Genomic DNA, 18616 nt, shown 5'->3' with positions numbered 1-18616 from the left:
GATCATCTGCTCTCACCAACACCGCCATCCAGACCGACTCATGGGATTGGTCGCGAGGGGAACAAGAAAATGGGGGAGAGATAGAGGGGGGTCAATCTTGAATTAAGCAGATAATCTCTTGTTGGAGAAGAGAAGGGCTCCATTTCAGCGCCGCCCCTCCTCCTCACCCTCATCTTCTTCAGATTGCGCGAGAGGCTCGGAGCTTCAGGGTCCATCTCGCATCTCGTCAGCATGTTCATGCATTTGGAGGCTTGTTTCTATATTTTCATCCTGCTAGCGCACATGAGGTCCTACTGCTGCTGGTGAGTTCCATTGCGCATCACTTCCTCACAAAAAAGTGTATTTCAAGGGAAGGAGGGGGGATGCTATTCCAGTTATATGATCATTCAAACTTGCCAAAATAATTTGCTTCTCTATGTTATTATTATTGTATTATAATTTTACAAGGTTTGGATAAAATAGACATTTATGCCAGTAAACTGAAATCCATAGTGTCATTATGTGCAATTGCTATGCAAAAACAATGACAAATAATCAAAATACTGACAAAAAAAGAGCGTTATTTTGCGTAATATTTTTATCTTTGGCTGTACGCATTGCATGGTTATTGTTTTATTTATTTGTAAATAATTTTAATCATGAAATTCATTTTTTTTGTTACTCGGTGGACATTTATCATTGATAGAATGAATGAGACAAGTAGGGATTTTTCAAAATTAAAATTGTATTTGTTTTTTAAATAAGCATAATACTAAAACAAGTTAAAATTCTTAAAAAGTAAACAAATGCTAGTAAATAAAAATGTGAAGTATTAAGGTAAATAAAAATAAATAAATAAAAAAGTAAAGAGCAAGTATATACGTATGTGAAAGGTAATGAATAAAGTAAATGAAGACATACATTTGATTAGTTTTTCAGTGTTTTGCTTCGCATACACGACTGCAGTTTTTGCTAATATAAAAAAATACACTAAAAACCTGTGCCACTTTTCAGAAACTTCCTGCATATAATGTTTAAACTAAGTATTTCTATTGTATTAGAAATACATGTAGTCCATATAATTCATGAACCACTAATGCAAATCATTTCTATTTGTTTATCACGTGTTAATTCATCCGGTTATTATCAAGTAAGCAGTTGGTTGTATTTGAATTATAAAGAGACTATAAATTTCCTATATATACATATTTATAAATGTACACAAATAAAAGAAAATATACAAAAAACCATAGATATTTTCCCAAAACATATTTGATATTTATGGATAATTATTTCAACCATACAGTGGAGCAACATGCATTGACTGATATACACTTAAGGTGTCTATTCTTTATCTTCTATGACGAATCCCTTATAACATGCACATGTAGTGAGTAGCATGGTGGATTAGTAGTTAGACCTTCCCACTCAGTTCTGAGAACAAGGGTTCAATCAATGCTCTTCCTGAAACTCTGCGTTTTTCCCTAGGTGCTCAGGTTTTCTCCCACATTCTAAACTCACGCATGTTTGGCCTTATTGAACGCTGAAAATTGTCCCTTGGTATGAGTGTGCGCATTAATGGATTTTTTGTCTCCCTGTGCCCTGCAATTGGCTGGCAACCAATTCAGGGTGTACCCCACCTGCTGCCCGTGTGCGGTCGTTTGGTCGCCGGTCTTTTGGTCGTGGTCTTTTGGTCGCCCGGAGGTTTGGTCGTCGGTCTTTTTGGTCGCGGTTTGGTCGCCCAAATGATCGGCTGCTACCATCTACTGTCAATTTATTAAAAAGAAGACAAAGCAAATTCACAGATGGTGTTTTTATTGAAGCAGTAAAACCTTCTAAGACCTTCTGGAGGAAAGTTCTGTGGTCAGACGAAACAAAAAATTGAGCTGTTTGGCCAAGGTGAGGCCTTTAACCCCAAGTACACCATGCCTAGCGTCAAGCACGGTGGTGGTAGTATTATGCTGTGGGGCTGTTTCGCTATAAATGGAACTGGTGCTTTACAGAGTAAATGGGATAATGAAGAAGGAGGATTACCTTCAAATTCTTCAAGATAACCTAAAGTCATCAGCCCGAAGATTGGGTCTTGGGCGCAGTTGGATGTTCCAACAGGACAATGACCCCAAACAAACATCAAAAGTGGTAATGGAATGGCTAAATCAGGCTAGAATTAAGGTTTTCGAATGGCCTTCCCAAAGTCCTGACTTAAACCCCATTGAGAACTTGTGGACAAGGCTGAAGAAACAAGTCCATGTCAGAAAGCCATCAAATTGAAGTGAACTGCACCAATTCTGTCAAGAGGAGTGGTCAAAGATTCAACCAGAAGCTTGTGGATGGCTACAAAAAGCGCCTAATTGAAGTGAAAATGGCCAAGGGAAATGTTACCGAATATTAGCGCTGCTGTATGTATATTTTTGACCCAGCAGATTTGATCACTTTTTTCTGTTCAGCCATAATAAAGTCATAAAGAACCAAACTTCATGAATGTTTTTTTGTGACAAAGAAAACATTATATATATATATATATATATATATATATATATATATATATATATATATATATATATATATATATATATATATATATATATATATATATATATATATATATATATATATATAGCATGTCCTCTCTGTAATGCACGATGAGATATGAAGAGATTTTTAGGTCTTTGGAGCTCTATTTAATGTTGTTTTGAATTCCTAATTTGTAGTTGTTTAGATGTGTATTTATGTGCAATTGTTCATGTGCTATTTAGGTTCACTTCCTCCTTACTGAACTGTACTATACTGCACGAATAGGACATGTTTTTGCATGTTTGTTATTCATTTTAATGCATTAAATAATAAATAATTTTCTTATCATTTTTTGAGGACCATGAAACCAATTAAATAATTTACATATAAAGTACTGAGTGGTGTAGAGCAGGGGTGCTCAATACGTAGATCGCGGGATGTTGACTCCCTGAAAAGTAGATTTTGGAGCAAAAAGTTTGAACACCACTGGTGTACATCATACGAATACTTATATAAGGTATGTAATATAAAATGAATATGCTAAGCCTAACTTGCAGCCTGGGCTTCTGCGACACGAGAAGTAGATCGCGGGAGGTTGGCTTCTTGAAAAGTAGCTCTTGGAGCAAAAAAAGTGTGAGTACCTCTGGTGTAGAGGTTCACTTGCCTGACTTCGATGAAGCAGGCTCGATTCCCGCTGGTGGCGGTATGAATGTGAGTGCATATGGTCTTTCTGTGTACGATGCAGACGACTGGCGACCACTCTAGTCTCCTTTACGCCCGAAGTCAGCTGCATTAGGCTCCAACAACCCCCGCAACCCTCTCGAGCAAGGATGTCAGACTCGGGTTGGTTCACGGGCCGCTTTAACGTCAACTTGATTTCACGTGGGCCGGACCATTTTAGATATAATATTTAGATATTTTTTTAATAAATGGATTAAAAGAACTGGATTAAAAGCCCTGAATATTCAGTTTTTATAGATCTAAAACAATGTTTATTTTAGCTTTTTTTAAAATACATTTTTAGATTTTACAAAATGATTTTTGAACTAAAAACACAGAAAAAATGGATTTAAAAATTACAATTATTGATTTAAAAGGGGAAAAATCAGGAAATGTAATATACATCTATACTCTTCATTTTAATTTGATCCTAAAACAGAAAGTTGGCACTCATGATTTACTTTCCCGGGCCACACAAAATGATGCGGCGGGCCAGATTTGGCCCCCGGGCCGCCACTTTGATACATGTGCTCTCGAGGATGCGCGGTATGGAAGATGAATGAATGAATAGAAAGTGCTGCTCTACTTACAAAAAATCCAAGTTACAAAAAAAAAATTCTGCAACCAATTTATTTCGTAAGTAGAGGTACGACTGTATTTAACTCATTACCTTCCCTGGAACGACAACATAATGCCAAATTATTTACTCTGAGAGGACACAGTGTGAATATACTCATCTTTCAATTCTAATGACGTTTAGGCCATTTTGACTGGCAGCATTATTCCCTGCTAATGATTAAAATGGGTAAAGAAATAAAACATTTCCTTTAAAAATCTCAAACCCATTCGCTTCCTGTCAAATTCAATGCGTCAAGTTGTACAGCAGTGCCATCAGTGGGATGTTTCCCATGCTACTACGTCCATGCACTTAATGAGCGGAATGTGTTATGGACGACACTGAGTTCAATAAGCTTGTCTTCTTTTCCAGGTCAGTGAATAATTTCTTGATGACTGGACCCAAGGTAAGCCAACTTCCTTTTGATCTCTTCTTCCCATCCCCTTTTTTCCTCAATTTCTGCATGCATGAGTATGTGTGTGTGCTACCTGTGTGGTTTTAATGCCATTTTCTTCCTCATTCTTGCCCCTCCTGCATGTGTACACTTGACCTTATCAAGAGCTGAGGTGCGCGCGTGTGTGTGTGTGTGTAGGAGTGGGTGAATGTGTTAAGAGGCAAGGGTAGCTATTGCTATAGTGGGTGGTCATCATTAGCGAGACCCTGGGCCCCTATGTGTGTGTATGAGATGCTACACTCCACCTCAGTAAAAAGAGCCACTTGAAACATATTAACTATATGATCATTCACATAACCTCACAAGTAATTTATTGACTGCCGTAGACGTCTAATCCATTTTGACTGGGAAGTGAATGATCACTGTCATCCTTTCATAGTTCAAATGGACTTGACATTTATCGCCATAGATGGCAGAACGGACTTTCAAAAATTAAATAAAAATACCGATTATAAGCATATTTGAACACACAAATATTAATAAAATGTCTCAACTTACTAGAACATATTAAAGTGACTGTGCATGTGCCTTTAAGGAACGAGGTAGTAGTGCAGCATTGCATACTGTGCTTAACATATGTAGCTTACTTGTTTCGTAATAAATATCAAACTATTGACAGAAAATTCAATATAAAACAAACAGCCACAGCTGGTATGTTTATTGAGCACTATTATTAATTTTTGTTAGTTTTTTATTCATCTTTTTAAAAAAAGTTTTACAAAGTATATGGTTCCTGAGATCATAGCTGTGTGCTATCAGTAACAATATAGTAAGTAGCAAAGCTGAGGAGATAAACCTTGAACTGAATGCAATTTTGGCAAGTTTTAGCTTTAATCTACAAAGAAATTAACACAACAGAATTTCCTTTTCAAATTGGTTAACAATAATATTCATTCATTCATTTTCTTTACGGTCTATCCTCGTAAGGGTTGCAGGGGGTGCTGGAGCCTATCCCAGCTGACTTCAGGCAACAGGCGGGGAACAGCCTGAATTGGTGGCCAGCCAATCACAGGGGCAAAAGACAGACAACCATACTCATACATATGGGCAATTTAGTGTTCAACCAGCCTAATATTCATGTTTTTGGTATTATAATATTTTATATTTCTTTTTTTTAATACGTATAAATCATTTAATTTTTAAATGTATTTGATTTTTATTATTATTTATACTTTGGCCACCAGGGAGCAGAAGTATACTGTATATTGTGACTATTGTAACCATAACCACTTTAGGTTTCAAAGTCTTACGAAGTATTTGCAATAATATTAGTTGCTCTTTGCAAAGGATCAAGAATATATGCCTGCGAGTCTGTCTGTGTTTTCGTTACATAGATTTTTGTACTCATAATAACTGAGTAATTACTACAAAACTTCACAATTGTTTTACAGTTTTAACTCATGCTAACATATTTCCTTGAATTAAGATTATTTAATTACTATTATCACATTTCTACTCGCATAACATTTCGTCTGAAGTCAAAACAAAAATATTGTCCGAAAGTGTCTCTAGCATACTAAACAAGGTGTCCCTTTTTGTGATTGCTTGACATGCAGGCGTACCTGATTTACTCAAGCAGTGTGGCGGCAGGCGCCCAGAGTGGCATTGAGGAGTGCAAGTACCAGTTTGCTTGGGACCGCTGGAATTGTCCCGAGAGAGCGCTCCAGCTGTCCACGCACAGCGGTCTGCGCAGTGGTGAGTACATATCAGTGCAGTGGTAAAGTGCCTAATGGACAATTGTAAAGTAGTCATGGAGTGATGTTTGTTTATTTATATTCAAATTAATTAATTGGCTGACATTAACGGCCATGGATGCCTAATCCATTTTGGGAAAAGCTTCCATTCAGAATAGATTGACTGTCATTACAAGCAAACAGGTTAAGGAATATAAGCAAATATTAACCTAATGTTTGTGACAAATATTACATATAAGATTTTAAGAAGGAGGGTTGGATTAAGACAAAAAATGCCTGAACTGTCTTTTCACATTTTTTTGGGAGGTACATATGTAGGAACTAAAAAAAAGCTCAGATTAATTTTCCCTCTGCCTGACATAAATTTGTGAATGTATATACACATATTTTTATAACAATCGTTTAATTTTTTTCATCACAATTATTACATGCATTTCTATTTATGAATGATATTTTATATATATAATATATATAATTATTGTTATACATACAGCATTTATTAAATGTGATTTATTCCTTAATATCATTATTAAGTATGCTGAGTATAAGTTTGTGTAATTTTATTATCATTATGGTGAATACATCCCTCATTTTCCACTCTTTCAACATCGGGTCGCAGGGGAAGCAGCTTTAGTAGGGAAGCACAGACTTCCCTTCCCCAGCCACTTTTTCCAACTCTACTACGGCGTTCCCAGGTCAGCCAGAAAATAGAGGAACACTTCATCAGGGAGGCCCCAAGTAGGCATCCTAGTAAGATACCCCAGCCACCTCATCTGGCTCCTTTTGATGAGTACAGATAAGAGGTTCTACTCCCTGACACTCTCTGGCGGAAACTCATTTCGGTCAGGTGTATCTGGGATCTTGTTCTCCTAGTCACAACCCACAGCTCGCGACCATAGATAAGGGTAGGAATGTAGATCGACTGGTAAAATCTCCTTTACCCCCCACGGACAGATACAGTTTTCGTCACTGCACTGTCAATCTCCATTCTTCTCTCACTTTTGAACAATACTCCAAGATACTAGAACTGCTCCACTTGGAAATGAACCTCCTCCCTGACCAGCCATTTCACCATTTCCCTTCCATGTACCAGCCATGGTTTCAGATTTTTAGGTGCTAATTTTTATCCGAGCGCATCCCATACCACTGCAAATCTATCAAATTAGAATTTAAGAGCCCGGCTTGATGAAGCCAATAGAATCACATCATCTGCAAAAACCAATTCTAAGCCCACCATACCGGAACCCCTCAACTATAACTAGATAAAAATGCATTTGGTCCAGCCTTTTTTAGTTAGATTCCTTTTCACATTGCATTTCCTGAAAGCAATAAAGGATTTAACAACAACCCTACACATCTTTCAATCATTGGATAAAACGGTCAAATATGGAAAATATGGAAGTAAACAGTCACAGCATTCCAGCATGTAACACTCGTGCTGATATTTATATACATATTTCTCGAGTCTTTAAAAACAGTCCGATCTCATCTATCCCCGATGCCTTGCCACCAAAGAGCTTTTAAACCACATCGTGACTTAAACCCTAGAGATAGGAGAGCCCACCTCAGAGTCCCCGGGTTCTGCTTCCCCGTGGGATAGCATGTATGTGGAGTTGAGGTCTTCAAAGTATTAATCCCATCGACTCATAAGGTCATGAGCCAAGTTCAACAGCGCCCCTTCTCCACGTTATACATCGTTGGTGCACTGCCTTCCCTTTTTGACACACTGGTGGGTGGACTAAAAGCCATCTGGAAGTCAATCTACATGGCCGCTGATAACTCCCCCAATGCCTTGGTTTTTGCTACATTCACCACCAGAGGCGTGTTTCACTTGACTCAGCTGGTACCTATCCGCTGAATTCCCTGCCAACAAGGCCTGGTAGGACTTCTTAAGTTTGACCACCTCCCTTATCGCCAGTGTCTGCCAATGGGTCCGGTATTTTAAATTTCCTGATTTTCCCCCTTTTAATTCAATAGATGTAATTTTTTAATCCATTTTTTCTGTGGCCCACATGAAATCGAGTTGACGTTAACGCGGCCCGCGAACCAACCCGAGTCTGACACCCTTGCTCTAAATTATCCTCGGTATGAGTGTGAGCATGAATGGGTGTCTCCTGTCACCTTGTGCCCTGTGATTGGTTGGCCACCGATTCAGGATTCTCCCTGCCTGGTGCCCATAGTTACCTGGGATAGGCCCAAGCACCCCCTGCAACCCTTAAGCAGTTTAGAAAATGAATGAATGAATTATTATAATTATTATTATTTTAATTTAAAAGTTATCTATATATTTAATATTTTAACTTTAACTGTGGGTCTGTGAAGCCCTATGGGATCTTTCTGTGATTCAGGGCTATATAAATGCGACTTGAAATGATAATATTATTATTGTATGTGATGTTCCCACATTATATTACATAACTTAAATTGAAATAAACAAGCACACTAGCAATGAGTTCTAAAAATTTAGTTTTAATATGTGCAAAACAACACAGATGTATTTTCCATGTGTCTTCATAGGATGGATGTGATTGTGTATAGAACCTAAAAAAGCATTACACTATGCTTTAAAAAAAAATAAAATGACATTTATAAACATCTCTGTGGCAGCCAATCGGGAGACAGCTTTCGTGCATGCCATCAGCTCTGCCGGCGTCATGTACACGCTGACTCGCAACTGCAGTATGGGGGATTTCGACAATTGTGGTTGTGACGACAGCCGCAATGGACAACGAGGTAGGAAACACATTTAGATCTCAAATAGGCAGCACTGTGATTGAGTGGTTTGTGCATAGTTCTGAGATTGATGGTTTAATCCTAAAAACATGCATGGTAGGCTGGTTGAACATTCTAAATTGTCCCTAGGTGTGAGTGTGAAGGTGAATGGTAGTTTGTCTCATTGTGCCCTGTGATTGGCTGCTAACCAGTTCAGGGTGCGAACATTTGGCTTGGATAGGCTCCGGCTCCTCTGTGACCCTTGTGGGGATAAGCGGTACGGAAAATAAATGAATGAATGAAAAATTTCAAATATTTTAAAGAAAGTAATTATTGTGTATCACTGCTTATCTGATTAAACATGTATGATTACGGCTTTACCAAGGCTACAGCAACACAAAACAAGGACAAATAGTCCTAGGTCTCTAGCTATGCAATACCAGAGATATGTATGCAATTTAATTTGAAGTTTTATCTTGAAGACAGAAATTATTTTAATGGTTTGAGCATCAGGTGCATTCTAGATCTTTATCTTTTAGTTAATAATTCTTCTTCCTTCTAGGTGGTCATGGTTGGCTGTGGGGAGGCTGCAGTGACAACGTTGGGTTCGCCGAAGCCATCGCAAAACAGTTTGTGGATGCTCTGGAGACAGGCCAGGATGCCCGAGCGGCCATGAATCTACACAACAATGAAGCTGGCAGAAAGGTACGCGCAAACATGTCAATGCTCACACTTGTTGGGTAGAGAAGAGTGACAATATTTACGAAACTGATTGTATTGTGCCTATATGAGTCGATGAAAGATTGATATTTTGGGTCTTCCCCTCCATGCCTCCCACCTGTCTCGGAGAGCGTGCCACCCAAGCGCAACCCTTTCACGCAGCTATAAGTGAGGTGCCACTCGTTCCTGATCACAACAGTGTGTTCGCTGTACCAGAAGGGTCTATTTAAACAGCTCTGAATGACAATCGAGAATCGCCGCCGCGCTAGCCTAATTGGAGATCCAGGGGAGCTGGACACTGCACAGCATTTTGTATTATCCCCCCGCTTTTTAAATAAGTGTTTAGTTTTATTCTTGCAATAAGGATCCCACATTTATGTTGGTCTTTGTCCAGCTCCGGGGGTAGTCTGAGGGGACCACAGGCGTGCAGCTGAAGTGCTCTTTGTGGACGGTGCCTTTGTGACCCCCCGTCGAGCCCTGGGATCCCCACGGCACCTGGAGCATCATTGTAACAGAAAAAAATGGGCACAGAAAAACTCCTTTTTCATATCCTCGCTCAATAGGACTCTCTATTGGGCCTCGTCAGTCTCGCAAAACATGATGATAATGAACAGGCTAAATAAATACTCACATTTCTTAGGGGAGGGAGGGCACAACGGGGGAGCAATGCGAAACTTTTGGATTGAGAAAAAGGGAAAGAGGACGTCCTCTTTTCAAGTGGCAGATGTTTGTGTTGGTTAAAGTCAGGAAGTGCAGGCGACAACAAAAACCTAGCCGAGGACCTCGAGACGATCATCTGAAATCTTTTATTGGGTGTTCAGGTTTTTGTTTTACCCGTGCCTGTCCTGTTGGGGACACAGTCCAATGATTTGAAAAGAGCCATCACCTCCCTTTACCTTTATTTGTGTTGCCATTCAATTCAAGGTATTTTGATCAATTAAATATTATATATTTAAATATTCAAACAAATCATTTAAATTTGACCTAACGCAATAAAAATACAAAGCAGTTTTGAGGATTTCTTTTAATTTTGTTGTCTGGCAGACAATTGTATGAAAACTATTCTATTGAACAAAACTGCATATCTAGAAGATGGCAATGTTGATGTTTTGCGTTTTGATTGATTCACTTGATGTTTAAATTGTATCACTACATTTGCCGGTCCCACCTGCTTGGGCGAGGTTGTTATTGCGCGTGATTTGGTAATGTATTTGCATAAGGAACCCATGAAGGGGTGACACAGAAACGCCAGATTTAAATAATGCAGCTGTCCTGTACCAATTGCCTGAGTCACTGCCGCTGCCACAATCAGAATCCTCTTTCTGGTGTGGAGAGGCATGTGAGTGGGCCGCAATTTTTTATCAGCAGATCTCATGTGCGTTGAAAAAAGCAACTCAACTCAGCGAGAATGTACCGCACCGCAAAATGCTTTAAATGGAAACTTGGGGAAATTCTCACTTCTCTGGCGCACATACAAACACACAACAATCTCTGTCACACCGACACAGATTCACTGATGGGTCTTCTGAGTTGTGTGGACGCGCTTGGGTTGAACCGCTCCATGCCAGTGACAGTTGTATGAATATCTACTTCGTATGCCAAGTTCAATGACCAATGATATTGGGGAAGGAAAAAAGTCGACTAAGTACGACAGAGCCGCCGCCTTTTCTTCCCAAATTCCATGTTGTCTTTTTACGATGACTGAGACCCGTCGGGTGTATTAATGGTGGCAGGTATAGCTCGCAAAGCATCCGCGGCGGCAGTTTCTCATGGGTATTTTACTTATGTCCTCTCTGGGTCTCTGTAGTGAGGTTGGCCGGGTACAAAGCCATGTTTGCACAATCGCCCCCGGGCCAACATTCCTTATTGGAAGTGGAAAAATTGATTTTTGGAAAAACTGGGACCCAAATTCAAAAATCGAGCGCAGTAACATCCTAGAGCCGTACATTTGCAATTGTTTGTTCAAAACCGCATTCAAATCGGATGTACGCTGTTGTCTCCATTTTGTCCGATGTTAACGGACAAACACGCTAACGCTCTCACACACATTCTCAGAAATAGTAATATGTATAGATGTATTTCGTAAAATTTGATACGGGACTGTGAGCTGGGAAACAGCGGCCTCGTGCATCCTAGCAGTATTACTACATGTCATCACACTCCTTTGTATAGTTACTTCAGCAGATTGCAACACACCCTTGCTGAGTGCTGCCAACTAATGGGCCGGTGCAGAAGTGTATTATGACTAAAAAACATCATTTCATCAAGATAATTTCAGACAGATTTTAAATCGATACGCGAATTGTGCAACGTAATATTGCGATATACCACAGAATCGTACCTCCTTGTTCGGAGGTAGCGCGAGAAGGTACTTAATAGTGAACTGAACCTAGGCCTGGAGTAAGGAAGTAGCTGCAGTGCTTTTTGGGGCCTGGGTAGTTAAGTTGGTAGAGCATCAGACTTTTAATCTGAGTGTCCAGGGTTCAAAAACCTGTCCAGGTATGAACTAATCTCCATGTCAGTTTGTATTGTTCAAAATCAGTGTATCTGGTCGGACTTGAACTCTGTTGTTCTGCCCATGTCCTGTGATTCTCGTTTCTCTACATCCTCGCTGCCAGGTTTGATTTTCTTATTTGATTTTAAAGTTTTTGTTATTTTTTGTTAAGCCTGCCACAGGTATTAATGTTTTTGTTAGCGCACTCTACTCCCTGTCCTTGCTTGCTTCCCCACATTTGGGTCCTACTACGCATGCATGACCCTGTCCGTGTCCTCGTGCCCTGTGATCGGCTGGCCACTGATTCAAGGTGTCCCCTGCCTTTGGTCAGCTGGGATAGGCTCCAGTACCCCACGCGACTCAAGTGAGGATAAAGCGGTTCAGAAAATGAGATGAGATCAAGATTTTAATACGAACAAGATGGGTGATTAATGTTAATTTATAATGTGATCAGTGAACATGAAAACATTCGTTCAGTCATTCATATTCTATCCCAATTATCTATGGGCAACAGGCAGGGGGACACCCTGAATCGGTGGCCAGCCAATAGCAGGGCGCAAGGAGACAAACAACCATCTATGCTCACAGCCGCTGCTTCAGAATATTGGCCAAAATATCCCTACTGTTTGAAAATAGATGTGGTTTTATGCGAGTTATCGTAATGTGAGTTGTACCCTTTTGTTCGTTGTTTCGCTTAAATATAAAATATCAAGCAAAGATATTTTTTTGTGTTGCCGCTAGACCACTTTAGTTTTTGACATGTTGAGCTATACAGCACGTCATATTTTACATGCATGTGTCTTATAGTTTCTGTGCCTGTAGGTGTCATTCTGACATATATATATTTTTTACAATACCAGTTTCAGTTATTTTAAATTAAAATGAACTGCTGCATGTCGACTCTAGAGTGGCTGCACTAACGGTTTTAAGGAGAAAATGTCATGCAATTAATAACGCTAAAACAAAGGTATCCTCCGATATCATCATGCAGTTGTCGTGTAATATATATGCCCAAACACTATGATTCAAATACAGTGGCACAAGCTATGGAGTTTCAGTTTTGTTTGTCTATTTTTTTTAAATTCTTTTGTTGTTGTTGCGTATAACAGTGAACAGAGCCTATCAGCAATAAAATCCATATAGTGCCTAATGAACTTAGATAGCAGCATGTTAACATAGAAGCTTCGTCGTAGCAAATTGCGGTTAACCCACTCCCTCCCTTGTTTTTCTGTCAAAACACCCAGCCATAAATGGTTCTTTTGTGGTATTGTTGGATAATGGACACTGATGCTAGCAGGTATAGACTCTGAAAAAGTGGCAACTTCATCAAGATGATCAAGGCCACTGAGCAAAACAAATGTCTGAAACAAGGAAGCATGATGCTAGTTAAAAATCCATCAATAAAATATTGTGTTATTTAAGACACAATGTTCAAGGAGAGAGAAAAAATGGTAACTAAAAGTACAGCAGGTAACGGCAATTATGGAGAAAAAAAATCCTGGTTTCTCCCAATTGCAGGCGGTGAAGGGGACCATGCAGAAGACATGCAAATGCCACGGGGTGTCGGGGAGCTGTACCACACAGACCTGCTGGCTGCAGCTGCCCGAATTCAGGGAGGTGGGCAACTACCTGAAGGAGAAATACCACAGAGCACTGAAGGTGGATCTCTTACGCGGGGGCGGAAACAGCGCTGCCGGCCGGGGGGCAGTGGCTGAGACCTTCAGCTCCATCTCCCATAAGGAGCTGGTCCATCTGGAGGACTCGCCTGACTACTGCCTGGAAAATCGCACTTTGGGGCTGCCGGGCACCGAAGGCCGTGAATGCCTGAAAAAGGGCAAGAACTTGAGCAAGTGGGAGAAGCGCAGTTGCAAGAGGCTTTGCGGCGAGTGCGGCCTGGCCGTAGAAGAGCGCAAGGCTGAGTTGGTATCAAGTTGTAACTGTAAGTTCCACTGGTGCTGCGCGGTCAAGTGTGAACAATGCAAGAAGACTTTGACCAAGTTCTTCTGCGTCAAGCGAAGAGGCACTAGAGGGAGGAACGAGAGCGCCGTTGGACGACGCAAGACCCTCAAGCCTGGCAAGAAGCACTGAGCCACCCTGGAGTACATTGGGTCATACCGATTCGTGATGAGGTTAAGTCAATGACACAAGTTGTAATTCCCCTCCCCTACAAAATAGAAAATCTCAAATTAATTCTGTGAAAATTAAGGCAAAGACATCTCTCCAATTCTGACATTTTTTTTGTTTTAAATGCACTGAGATCACTGGCATTGACAAGTCTCTCTTTGTCAAATAGGGTGGTAAGGAAGGGTCTGATGTTTCATTTTTTTATACCAAGGTCATTGGCAACATTTTATGCAGCCAATATTGATGGATATGGCTACATTGTTTTTTTAAAGACCTTTGGAATCATCAATTTACATGTGTGATCTCACAGAGTTGGTTGTAACTACCACAGAGAACATCATGACACATTTACCGTACATCCTCGCAGGGGTTGCTGGGACCTATCTCAGCTGACTTGGATCGAAAGACAGACTACAACCCTAGACTGGATGCCAGTCAGACGTAGGGGGCATATAGAGACAGACAACCATTCGCAATCACAATCACACCGCCACCGAGCGGGGATCGATCCGACGCTTGCCGGCACAGAACGCAGGCGAGTGAACCACTACACGCTCAAGCGGCTTTATCATGACACAAATCACATCATTTCTTTATTTCACCACAGCTCGCAGATCACAAATTTTCACTAACTCTCACCAGCTATATCGACAAAAACAGTTTGAGTCTTTTACTTCACTAATGACACACCAAAAGCATGTGGTGTTGTTTTTCCCTGTTATACATGAGACCAGAACTGTTATTTTGCAAGTTAGAATTGCCAAATTTCACCGTTAAATACATTTGCTGTAATTACATTCTCTGTAATTATTTTTTTGCTCATCTATAGAATGAAAACTGTTGAAATGTAAGGTAAACGTAAAGCAACCAAAAATGCCTTCAAAGTCAATTGACGACTTATAGTTAAAAGAGCGTTCCTTTCTACTGAAGAACAAACATGGTATAATCAAAATTTCAATTTCCTGTGAAAGAAGTATGTCTTTTATTTTATTTTGTATATTTGGTGGACATAATCTTAGAACCCAATATTCTAGGGCTATCGAAAGATCTGTCCAAATGGTCTAAAAGTAAATGAGTTCATGAGCATCTAAGTTAATTCTTTTTAACTCATTCCTTGCCATTTACTATAATAGACACCCATTTTACCAGTCAAAATGGATTGGATGTCTATCGTGGTCATTAACAGCCAATGAGTTAACAACAAAGGACCATAAAGTTTCATTATCCATGTCTGTTTTTTATATTTGGCAACCCATTGGAATTCAACTCTAGCTTTCAATTGCTGCCCTCGCTATGTATTTAAATGTATATAAGATGAAGCACTTTGTACTGTACATTGTTAATTTATTGCACTGCCTTAGTTGTGTTATTAGTCTTGTTTGTTTTCTATTCTTCTGTTATGTAAAGAATTAAAAAAAACCTACTGTGTATCATCTCGTGATTGTTGTTTTGAAGTAAACATAGCTCTACTTCTCGCATTGTTCACACAAGGGGGTTAGGGTCCTCAAGGTGGGGCCCAAGAAGGGGGGCTGGTTAAGAAAACCCTTCAACTCTGCTCCATCGTGCCTTTCTCAATTTCACCCCCACAACAAATCCCTCCCGTCCCCTCCCTCGTCTTGGTAATCCTCAAAAGAACGCCTGAGTTTCTTTACTGTTTAATACTAGTTTAATTAACTTTGTCCAGACAGAGTAGTACAACCCGGAGGGGAGGTGGTGTGGGGATTTTCGGTGGACGGCATGAAGACAAGTTGCCCTTATAAAAATCATCCCGCCTCTAATTTTGTATGCTAATCTTCTTTTTCACACTGTGCCTCCTCAGCACAGCGATCGAGGGGGAGAAAATGTTGGGAAAACTTGCGTGAGGCTTCCTGCTGCTACTTTATCCCAACCGGCCCACCTATTTGGCTCCTTTCACTCCTCTAGGGCCTGCCTTTGCTCGATTTAACAATGCGCGCAGAGCTAATCAGCTCTCTCGGAAATGCGTCGCAGTCCAGGAAGATAATCCCCCTTCTTGGGCTGCTCTCAATGGCCTGTCGCCTCCGAAAGGAGTTTGGGAAAAGGCTTTACACAGATTCACACTGTTCCCTCAAAAGAAGTTAGTTCAAGTATTGTGCCCCGACAAGTGGCTTTTATAAACACATGCTCGCCGAGATGGGTGATCAAGCACTGGGCGCTAGCGGGGGCCAACGCGCGGCAGCCGAGGGCCGAAGCCCTTCTGACCAGAAAGAGGAGATTAGGGGTCCCATTGAGGAAGAAGGGGGAGTAGAGCATTCATTTCTGCACTTTCCTCCTTTGGCTCAATATCGTGTCAAGGAAACACCTTGTTGACATCTTATTTAGTAAATCACGATAATCAAAAGCCGCTGACCCCCCGGAAAGATCGCTCACATGAAAAGCATTCCAGACATATTGCCTCGTGAGCATTGGACAGTTTTTTTTGCCACTGAAACTAAGTGCTAAAGCTAACAAAAGCATGCCATTCAAAAAACAAAAACAGGGTTCTCAAGTAATGCAAATTCTTAAGTGGGATTGTGGGTGCATGTTGTCATATTTTGTTAGGATTTTGTGGTTTGGGTGTTTGTCATTGCGTGTCCTGTCCATGTATTGCCCATTAGTTTCACCTACTGTGTCTTTAGGGTGACGCAGGTGTTTCTCATTGAGCTTATCAACCCCATATCTCTGTCAACCCGTGCCACCTTAGTTTACAAAATCTTCCATAACAAAGCTCCTCCTCCACCGCAAGAATTTGCACAAAAAAATCCAACACATCAACAAGAGCTGGCTCTAGAGGTGACTGTGTAGTTCCCTTAAAAAAAGAATGCATTCAGCTAAAGCACCTTCTCTGTCCGTGCCTCACACACCTGGAACTCAATACCAATTACCATACATGAACTCCGGTCTCTGAACCTCTTCGCCAATCATCTTAAAGTCTGACTGTTAGACGAACAAAATTGCGATCACAATGGTGTCCAAAACTGCGCTAATTGTGTGTCTGTGTGTGTTTGTGTGTATGTGTCATCGTTTATCTTCAACCTACACAAGGGACTAAAGATGGAAATTAGCCCTCAGCTACATTAATATGTGCTGTCCCTTATTAAATAAATCAAACTCAAACTCAAATTTGTCTGCAATGAAGTATAAGCTTGGCCTTGCTATCAAAGAACGTTTTGCTGACCCGTGTAATGAGTACTGGCACCCTGCCCTGAGGACTGGACCTATGGCATCTGCCCTCCAAGCACAGACCCTCCGAGATGTTACCTGACGCTTCGGTCCTCATCTGTTTTGACTATTTTGGACGTCTTTAGGTACACTTGTACTAGGTGCAACACACATGCACGCTCAGATGTCTCACTTGTGTTTTCCATCCCTCCCTTTAGAGTTGTAATCAGGGCCTCCGAATGTAATAAAGCAACGGAAAAGACATGTAAGGTCAGAACAGAGCTGGGAAGCTGTCTCAGCAGTCGTTCTCCTTAAAACTAAAAATTCCAGAAGACTGTCTTTCCTCTTTGTGCGTGAATTTGGCAATGTACAATGTTGAACCTGACACTATACCCGCTAATTATGGGCACCAGGCAGGGTACACCCTGAATGGGTGGCGAGCCAATCACAGTGAGCCTTGTTTGTTTATCTTGGATACGTTTTTGACAGGATTCTATCATTTCATTCGTGTGTAAAATTCTGAGTGTGTGTGTGTGTGTGTGGAGGTGGCTCGGTGTGCGAGTGGTTGGCACGTCGACCTCACAGTTCTAGGGTTTAGGGTTCGATCCCAGGTTAGTCCTCACTATGTGGAGTTTGTATGTTCTCCCTGGTCTTGTGAGGGTTTTCTCTGGGTACTCCGGATTCCTCCCACTTGCCAAAACCATGCAAAGTAGGCTGGTTGAAGACTCTAAATTGCCCCTAGGTATGAATGTTATGTGAATGATTGTCTGTCTCCTTGTGCCCTGCGATATGCTGGCCACCGAATCAGAGTATCCCGTGCCTTGTGCCTATAATTAGCTGGGATAGGCAAAACAAGAAAGTCTGAAGCTTCCCTGTTGCTACCTGGCCTTGTATGGTTCTGAGCATTGTTCCTTTCCTCAGTCCCTCAGTCGCCGGCTGCCGCAGCCCACATGGTTGCCGTTTCAGGATGTGGGATAAGTCTGTCAGCAAATGATCCTAATACAGTAATACTTTGAGATACGAGCTTAATGCGTTCCGAGACCAAGCTCGTATGTCAATTTACTCATATCTCAAATCAATTTTTCCCATATAAAATAGCCAAATACAAATTAATCCATTCCCACCCTCTGTAAAACACCTAAAAATGGGATATTACAATGGAAAACATGTTTTTAATTGTTCTAATTCACCACATATGCTCCCAAAGTAACAAATACCTATCTAGTGGTTATGATCTGCAATAAAATGTGAGATTATCATGTATAGAGCAGTAGTGGCTAACGGCGGTGTGTGCAGTGGTGAAGGAGAGAGACTTTACACCTTCAGTTCGCTACACTTTTGTGACATGACGTAATATAACATAAACTTTGCATTTAACTTAAATGAAGTTAGCTTACGAAACACACATGAATGAAGGAATATTTTATGTT

General features: G+C 40.7%; 1 protein-coding gene across 1 annotated transcript; it reads left to right on the top strand.

The window, feature by feature from the left end:
* The first annotated feature begins 183 nt into the window (after positions 1–183).
* On the top strand, positions 184–14057 carry wnt8b (wingless-type MMTV integration site family, member 8b). The gene is made up of 6 exons (XM_077613141.1): positions 184–302; positions 4202–4235; positions 5840–5978; positions 8585–8710; positions 9252–9394; positions 13422–14057. The coding sequence occupies exons 1-6, from the start codon at positions 232–234 to the stop codon at positions 13989–13991; spliced, it is 1083 nt and encodes a 360-aa protein (XP_077469267.1). The 5' UTR covers positions 184–231; the 3' UTR covers positions 13992–14057.
* Positions 14058–18616: the final 4559 nt, after the last annotated feature.

This window comes from Stigmatopora argus, chromosome 11 (assembly GCF_051989625.1).
Source record: "Stigmatopora argus isolate UIUO_Sarg chromosome 11, RoL_Sarg_1.0, whole genome shotgun sequence".
Taxonomy (NCBI): domain Eukaryota; kingdom Metazoa; phylum Chordata; class Actinopteri; order Syngnathiformes; family Syngnathidae; genus Stigmatopora; species Stigmatopora argus.
This window is presented reverse-complemented; position numbering and strand designations above follow the sequence as displayed.

What these genes read in the sequence shown, in the direction of transcription:
- wnt8b (XM_077613141.1), top strand. Translation starts at nt 232, where the DNA reads ATGTTCATGCATTTGGAGGCTTGTTTCTATATTTTCATCCTGCTAGCG. An exon ending in ATGAGGTCCTACTGCTGCTG is followed by an intron (nt 303 to 4,201) that starts GTGAGTTCCATT and finishes CTTCTTTTCCAG; the next exon opens with GTCAGTGAATAATTTCTTGA. An exon ending in GCACAGCGGTCTGCGCAGTG is followed by an intron (nt 5,979 to 8,584) that starts GTGAGTACATAT and finishes TCTCTGTGGCAG; the next exon opens with CCAATCGGGAGACAGCTTTC.